The sequence below is a fragment of the Echinops telfairi genome, unplaced genomic scaffold (genome assembly GCF_000313985.2).
Source record: "Echinops telfairi isolate 266 unplaced genomic scaffold, ASM31398v2 ScPeMD7_23;HRSCAF=83, whole genome shotgun sequence".
Lineage (NCBI taxonomy): Eukaryota > Metazoa > Chordata > Mammalia > Afrosoricida > Tenrecidae > Echinops > Echinops telfairi.
The window spans coordinates 16,197,504-16,205,800 of NW_022103920.1; the positions used below are offsets into that span (position 1 = coordinate 16,197,504).

Genomic DNA, 8,297 nt, shown 5'->3' on the forward strand with positions numbered 1-8,297 from the left:
TCTTACTAATAGCCAACATTAGCTCATGCCCACAGTCCACTCCTTCCCCCCAAGTCATCGTGAGGTTGAAAGGGGTGGGTATGGTAAGCCCCCTCCCAAGGAGGTTCTGGCTGGGTTCGAACCTTCAAACTGCTGGCTAGTAAGTGGGATGCCCACCCCACCCAGGGGTTCCCTAGATTTGATCAGCTGTTCCAAAGTCTTGGTGTGCACTCCATAGGTTTGAAACTAGGGTCCCTAGAAATAGGGAGGAAGTCAGGGAGGAGAGTGAGTTGAAACTTGAATTAACAATAAGAACCCTTCTTTGGTGTCATTTTTCTCTCCCCAAATCTTTGTGAGAGAGTCGAGCTGGAATCGAATCTGCCTGGTAAGCTTCCAAAAGGACCTCTGGTGGTGCAGCGCTTAAGCACTGCCTGCTAACACGAAGGTCGGAGGTTGTTCCTGGGGTGTGTGGCAATCAATGGGGCGGGGGGCAGCTCTGTCCTGCGGGGTGGCTGGAGTTAGAACCCTGGTCTCTGTTGGGCACACTTGGCACACTTGCTCAGGGGGGTCGAGGCCTGGGGCTGGGGCAGAAACGCCCCCACCTTCTTGCCCCAGCCCGTTGGCTTGACGCGGAGAGCCCACAGTGGAGGCCTAGGGAAGCGTGGTTTGTAGAGTGATTGGCCAGGCTGTGAAGCCCACTTCAGAGCCCCCCCCCCCCCAGCCTGTGCCTCTGGACCCTGGGGGAAGAGGGTCCCCCGCAGGGCAGAACCCAGAAACTACGTGCAGGCTTCTTCTTTCCAGAGCAAGAAACGTGTTTTTGAATTTAAAAATGTACTTGAAAAAATACTTGGGATAATTTTGTTTTTTCGCCCCGTTCTGTTCCTTGCTGGGCTCGAAGCCCAGGCGGGGGCCCCAGGGGGTGCTGGAAAGGCGCCCTCCCAGGAATGGGGGTGGGGGCGCAGAACCAGGGGAGGCAGACAGCAAGTGCCTCTGTTGCCCCAGAATGTAGGGGCTGGCTGGGTGAGCCCCTGGTAGTCAGGGGACTGGGGAGACTTGGGGACAGCCCCGCCCCCCCTCCGTGGCAGGATCACAGGCCCCGCCCACACTTCTCCAGGGAGGGACAGGGACCACCCATAGTGCCGTAGGGTGCCCCGCCCCCAGCTCTACAATGCCAGCTGGCTCCCGGGCTCATTGCCTCTAGGTAGAGATCTGGTTTGGGATGCCCGGGGAAGACGCCAACTCCAAGGTAGACCCTGCCGGCCCAGGACACCCTCTGGGCAGTGCCACCCTGTCACATGGGGTGGCCAAGAGTGGGCACCAAGGCAGCACCCCCCACCCCTACCCACACCATAACAGTTCTGGGGGCAGGATTCACTTTAATTTGAAAAATATTTTTTAATAAACATCTGTTTGGTTTAGATTGGAGAGGTTTAGAATGTGTTGAGGGATGGGGGGTGGGGGCAGTGCACACAGTTCTGAGCTAGGTAGGTGGGGCTTAAGGGGGGCCCTGCTGAGTTTCCCTACCCTTCCCCCGCAGATGGCAGAGTGGAAAATTCACGGAGGCTTCTTTAGCCCAGGCCAACAAACTGTTATTGCTGTTTCTGGCTCCTTCTGCCCAAGACTCCTGCTGCTTACTGGTGGCAGTGCCCAGCGCAGGGGCTGGTGGGTCAGTGGGACCGCCTGCCTCTTCTGCACAAGACCCCACTTGGTGGGGGAGGGTTCCCCGGAGGGCCCCCCACCACGGGGAGGACGGCAGGGCATCTCTGGCTCAGTTCCCTTTATGCAGGCTGTAGAGGGCAGTGAACCTGGTTCCATACTTTTCTCCCCCAAAAGCTGAATTTGGCCGCTGTGGCACCCCTGGCCTGTGCTGCCACGTTTCCATGGAAACGAAGGAGGGGCAGGGTGTAGCTACCTGGGGAATGGCAGCGCAGGCATTCAGTAAACATCCCCTTCCACAGTGCCGGACAGATATATACAACTGTCCCCAGCCGACCCCCGAGCTCACTGCCCACTCCACCACCTTCCTTGCTGGAGTTGGTCTTGGGCCCACTGGGCTCCGGGTGGAGGACCCTGGGGCCATTACAGAGTCGCGGTCTGCCAGCTGCCGAGCTCAGCAGCTGCCCCAGCCCAGCTGGCCCTAAGGCCTCAGAGTGAAGCGGGCAGCCAGCACTGGCTGTTTTCCAAACAAACTTCAAAACAAAACAAAACAGAAACCCAAATGCTTAAGGAGAGAAGCAAGACAAACAATTCACTAATAGTGGGTCGGGCTAGGATGGGGCGGATTGCTGCAGGGGTAGGTGGGGTGTGGGGTGGGGCACATACATCCTTCCAAGACCCTGCCCGAGGGAGGGCGGCTATGTGCCCTGCCTTCTGCCATTCTGGAACCTGCTTCCTACACGGCTGTCTCTGAGGGGCTGCCCTCCCGCCCCCATGTCTACTTGGTGCCCAGAGCTGGGCCTGCCATCGTGGGAGGACAAGACGAGACGCGTCTGCTGCCACGGTGACGGGTCCTCAGTACCACGGGTCAGCCCGGTGCTGCTGGTTGTAGAGCTGTAGCTTGATCTGATCTTTGATCTGGTTCACCAGGATCTGGGACAGCAGGATTCCCACCAGCTGGGGAGAGGGGAAACACAGGTGGGAGGTGGGATGGGGGTCTCAGGCAAGGAGGAATTGGGTCTGCAGCAGGGCCACTTGCGTGTCCCTAACTCCGTACCACACCCCCCATGCCACTCTGCCACCCTCTCTGCCCTTCAGCAACCTCTGGACTTTGACACCTAGAGGATCCCCAGGCCCTACTCCAGATGAAGAGGCCACCTCTGCCGAGCCGGGTCTGTGGGGCCTGCAGGCCTCACGGGGCGTGTTACCTGGGGGATGGCCAGGCCCAGCGCCACCCCGCCGAGTAAGAAGAGGTTGCTGTGTATCCAGTTGACCAGCTTGTCAATGCAGCCGTTGGGGTAAATGACTTTACTGGCTTCCAGGTAGTCAAGGGACTGCATACCTTGGCCACACATGGTGTTGATCACTGCCTGGGGAGAGAGGTGGAAAGCCCAGTGGGACTCCCGCCAACAACTGTCCGTCCGTCTGCAGCCCTCAAGCACCGGTGTCAGAGAATCCGTGTGGAGTGATCCCCCTGAGTCACCCTTTGGGTGTAGACCGGAGCTCATCTCCGCAGCTCGATGATCAGCCAAACAGTCTCAACACTCACGATGTCAAAGTCGATTCCGACCCACATGGACCGCATCCGACAGGGTAGAACTGCCCAGCTGAGTTTCGGTGACTGTAACTCTAACTCCTTAAGCGAGTAGGAAAGCCTCATCTTCCTCCCACGGAGCGGCTGTGGTCTCAAAATGCTGACTTTGCCCAAGGCATAATAACCCGCGACACCACGTCAAACCACAGGCAGGGTTTTAAGGGGAAGGTAACCCTAAGGAGGTGCGCACGCCTTGGAATCATCCACCATTTGGGACCCGGGGGCGGCATGTCCCCATGTTGCTCCAAAGGGTCTGGGCAGGGAGCAGACTGGACACTGCAGCGTGGGCACACAGGGAGGGAGCGGGAGAAGGGATGGTGAGGGACGACACGAAACCAAATATGTACAGAGGGATCGTTGACCGGAAACGGATTTGCTCTGCCAGCCTTCACCCAATTCACAAGGAAAATGGGCCGGGGCGGAATGCTCACCGGCCCTGCCCAGGAGGCAGCACGGGGCAACGGAGGCTCACCTGGTTGGGGGTGGGCAGGCAGCAGGAGTAAGGCACAGAGCAGCGCTCCCGGCTGGGGTTGTCGTCCGAGCAGTTGAAGTACATGTTCTGGGACCAGTCCTTGTAGGAAATCCCTCCACAACAGCTGAACTGCAACAAAGCGTCCCCCCCCCCAATGGCCACTGTGGAGCATCCCCACCGCCCGCAGCCTCCCCCCGCCCCCCCAACTCCAGTGGTGCCCAATGGGATCAGCTGAAAGCCTACGGTTAGCTTCTCCCTGGAACAATGGCAGGCTGTGCTTAAATACAAGGGAGTCACCCCTCCGGGCTTGATTTTACCACCTGTCCCTGTGCGTGGAGTTTTTGCTTTACATGGGCAACTCTGAATCCCTCTAGGGCAGTTTCCGGTTGGGCAGCCCTGCACAGCTGAGCGTGGCAAGACATACTGAGGAAGTAAAAGATCTGCTCTGAAAGCCTTGCTCTCAGACCGAGCAATCACAGAGGGGCAGCCTCAGCACTGTGCGCCCGTGGTGACTGCTTGACAGCAAACAGGGCCATGGGTCTCCAGTCACCGGGGGAGCGGCCTGAATACTGGACCACTCAAATGTCCACTTCAAATGTACCTTCTGAATCCAATCTGCCCAGTCCCCGGCCCCAAACAGAACATCCATCCTGGGTTTCTTAGGTAGCCTCTAAGACTCATGTCCATTGACAGGCGTTCCTTCCGTTTTTATTGAAACGGATGGCAGATTGCGACCTATCCTGTCTCCTGAGCAGGTCTTCTGAAGCAGGAGTTCTCAACCCGTGGGTCGAGACCCCTTTGGGGGTCGAATGACCCTTTCACAAGGATAGCCCGATGCATCACAGTAGCAAAATGACAGTGATGAAGTAGCAATGAAAATAATTTTATGGTTGGGAGTCACCACAACCCGAGGAACTGTATGAAAGGGTTGTGGCATTAGGAAGGTGGAGAACCACTGTAAAGCATCCTGTCGGGTTTTGTTCTTCCTTTTATAACCAACCCCCCTCCCTTCCCAGTACCCACAGCCTGGAAGGTAATGAAGAGGCCTGCAGGGCTGGAGGGGGGAAGTACCCCCTTGATGGTGTTGTCAGCTTTCCCCCACAGTCCCCGGACCACCGTCACCCATACCTTCTTCTGGCCAAAATCAATGAGGTTCTGCAGGTCCAGGTCATCTCGGTAGTGCACGATGGCATTGTTGATGATCTCGCTCACCTTCCCCCGGGCCTGCCAAAGACACCGGGAGGAGTGAGTCAGGACACGGGGCTAGCCGCGACCACCCTCCTCCTGGCAGAAACGACAGAACCCGCTGGCCATCCATCTTTATGAAGTCAGCTGGGAGATGGCCCGCTCCAAAGCCCACCTGCCCTGGGCCTGCCACTGCCACCACTCCAGGAGCACCTCTCTTGGCCTTACTTCAGCCGGAGGGGAGGAAGGAGCGATGCTTGGCTTGGGGTTGGGAGACAATCCAACACTGATCTACCTCTATTCTCTGGGTCCTCAAACCTGACTGCTCACTGGAATCACCTGGGCATGTGGTGAACTAGCAGCTCTTGGCCCGGGCTTTCTACTCCCATCCACAGGGGGCAGTTCTACCTTGTCCTATAGGGTCATTACGAATTGGCAACCGTTCCACGGTAGTGAGTTTTTGTTTGTTTGTTTGGTTCGGTTTCGGGGCTCTATTTGCAACCCATTGAGTCAGAATCCCTAAGGCAGTGGTTCTCAGCCTTCCTCATGCCACGACCCTTTCATGTGGTTTCTCATGTTGTGGTGCCCCCCCAATCATAAAATTATTTTTGTTGTCACTTCATTACTGTCATTTTGCTAGTGCTATGAATCGGGTGATCCCTGTGAAAGGGTTTTTCCACCGCCAAAGGGGTCCCAACCCACCGCTGCTCTTGGGGGAGGAGCCCAGGGATCTGTAGTTTCCCCAGATCCTCAGGTGAGTCCAGTGATCAGCCCAGTTCAGGAACCCAGGCTCTATTCTACAGTTCTCGCACTAGGCATACCTGCTGCCAAAGCCCCATGTGTGCCAGAGCAAAGGTGGAGGTCTGAGGCGCGCCTGACCACGCATGGCGCTTTCAGTTACCTCCCATGTTGCACAGGCTGGACCATGAAGGAGGAAGAGTGAAGAACGTTTGCCTTTGAGTTACAGTGTTGGTGGAGAACAGTGAACGTGCCAGATACTGCCCCAAGAACAAAGACACCAGTCTTGGGAGAAGTACACACAGAGTACTCCTTGGAAGCCAAGAGGGCGAGACTTAAGCCTCCCGGACTTTGAGCACATCATCAGGAGGGGCCAGTCCCGGGAGCAGGACAACAGGCTTGGTAAAATAGAGGGCCAGTGAAGAAGAGGGAGATTCTCAACAAGATGTTCTGCCCCGGTGGCTGTGGTAATGGGTGGATGGTGCAGGACCAGGTAGTGCTTCGTTCTGTTTTACAGAGGGCCGACACAGCCCCTGTAACAGCATTTTATCAAGGAGCCCCAGAGGCGCACTGGTTAATGTTCGATGCTCTGCCGCTCACCACACAGCCAGCTTTTGGAACCCAGCAGTCAGTCTTTCCTTGGGAGAAGAGACCTGGCACTCTGCCCAGGAAACTGTGGGAGCGGTTCCACCCTGTCACACAGGCTTCTGTGAGTCAAGACCAACTTGATGGCACATGTCAACATTACCTAGTTTTCCTGTACCCCTCTGATGGATGCAAAACACAGAAACAAAGCTTGAGTAGAAAGAGGCTTGCGCACGGAGGCGCTTCCCTCTAGTGGGCAGACAGAGAATCGCATCTCTTTAGATTTAAGCGTGTCTATCGTTTTAGGATTTCACGAAACCAGGATTGAGGCCCTTCTGAATGAACCCTGTGGCTGTCCCTTTTCACGGTTCGTTGTCCTATACGCCCTCCCTTTTTGCTCTACTGTTTGTTCTTCAAAGGGTCCTATCCGTGGTCCTAGCCTCTGTTCCTGGCCCCCATCTAGCTGCCTTTTGGGGAAAGTTGTTCTGGGTCTGGGTTACAATGGCAGACCACTTCCGCAGAGGAAACACTTTTCCAAACCACCCTCCCTCTCTCCACTCCCTCTCCACCGGTTGACCCTAAGGCACAGCGCTTTTTTTCCCCCCAACACACAATTAAAAAAAAAAGTAAAGAGGCCCTTCCTTTGTCTCTGTGCTCTGCTGGGCCATGGCATTTTACGGAGTCACTTGATATTAGGCTGTGGATTATTTTAGCAGGATGCCCATCGACTGAGTTCCCCTGTTGACCTCGAAGTCGTTGGGGAAAGGCCTCTCTGACTTCGCGGAAGGAGGTGGCGGCTTCTCAGAGGGAGGCTTGCTGGGTTGATCAGCCTCAAGGTGGTCAGGACCCTTCCCTGCCTCCACCTGGCTCACCGCCGGGGGTGGAGAAGGGTGCTGACTCTCAAACGATACCTTGTCCGAGAAGACGAAGCCCAGTATGCCCGCGGCCAGCTGAAGCAGGAAGACCAAGGTGAGGCAGAGGGAGAACTGCGGGGAGACACAGGTGGGGGCAGGGAGGGCAGTTTTACCATAGGGAGCTCCCCTCCCAGGTGACCCCCCCACCCCCACCCCCACTGGCATCACACCAGCACTGAGAAGGCTCCTAGCTCTAGGCCACTGTTCAGGGTGCCCCCCCCTTCCCCGCCCCCTTCGTTTCTGGTTTCCCTGGGGCTGAGCGCCTTGGTGAGGGGCCCCAGCCCAGGTGACTGGGCAAGCTTGGAGAGAAGGCCGTCTGCCTGCCGCCTTCCACGGGGCCATTCACCGTCTGCAGGAGGCAGATGTTCTCGCGGAGGGATCCAATGCAGCCGCAGAAGGTGAGCAGAAACATCAAGACGCCCACCACGATCAGCAGAATGGCGGGGTCCACTGCCAGGCAGGCCAGGGCTGCTTCTGGGGGAGGGGTGGGGTGTTGAACCTCCAGTTCAGCTGGGTGAAGGGCACAGGGAGTTGGTGGCCCCTCGCAGGAGAAGAAAAAAGGGTCCTAGGAGATTGTGGCATTGAGCGAGCGTGGGGACACTAGGCAGGTTGAGTGTTTAGTCCTTGGGTTTATGAGAGGAGGGGCCGCTTGGCTAGAGACAGGAGTTAGAATGGCTCTGAGCGCCAGGCCTGGCCAAATGTATCTGGAGAATGGGCAGCTAGCTGCACAGGGGTGGAGGAGAAGACAGAGCTGGGGAGGAGAGGCTAAAGACCTTGACCTCCCTTTCCTCTGGACACTCTTTGAGCTAACAATGCAGACTCTTGAGGGCAGGGACTGACGCCTCTGGCCCCTTGCACTTGTGTGAGGAGCAGAGGACCAGAGTACCTGGAGCTGGGCGGGGCTGACCATGGGAGGGTCCTGATGGGTGGGGAGGGCTTTGAGCTCACCTGCATGCTTCATCAGCCGAGCATAGACACCCACCGCCACCATCACCATGGAGATCACCTGCACGGTCAGAAAGGGGCACACCTGAGATTCAGGAACTTTAAGGAGAGGCACAGGAGGTGCCTGAGGGGGACTGTCTTGTTCCCACAGCCCTGGGGACAGTTCCTGTGAGTGCCTGGTCATCCAAGAAGTGCCTGCTCTCATGCTGACGTCCTCTCATGAACCCAA

The 8,297-nt window shown here is 57.0% G+C and overlaps 1 protein-coding gene across 1 annotated transcript in view; it reads right to left on the reverse strand.

The window, feature by feature from the left end:
* Positions 1-1,354: 1,354 nt before the first annotated feature.
* Positions 1,355-8,297, reverse strand: part of TSPAN33 (tetraspanin 33) — a 28,844-nt gene continuing 21,901 nt past the window's right edge. Inside the window, exons 2-8 of the mRNA XM_004707875.4 lie at positions 8,072-8,129; positions 7,470-7,597; positions 7,121-7,195; positions 4,830-4,925; positions 3,702-3,830; positions 2,844-3,005; positions 1,355-2,592 (exon numbers count right to left, since the gene is read on the reverse strand). Of these exons, the coding sequence (XP_004707932.4) occupies positions 2,491-2,592; positions 2,844-3,005; positions 3,702-3,830; positions 4,830-4,925; positions 7,121-7,195; positions 7,470-7,597; positions 8,072-8,129 (750 nt within the window). The 3' untranslated portion in view covers positions 1,355-2,490. The remainder of the gene's footprint in view (positions 2,593-2,843; positions 3,006-3,701; positions 3,831-4,829; positions 4,926-7,120; positions 7,196-7,469; positions 7,598-8,071; positions 8,130-8,297) is intronic.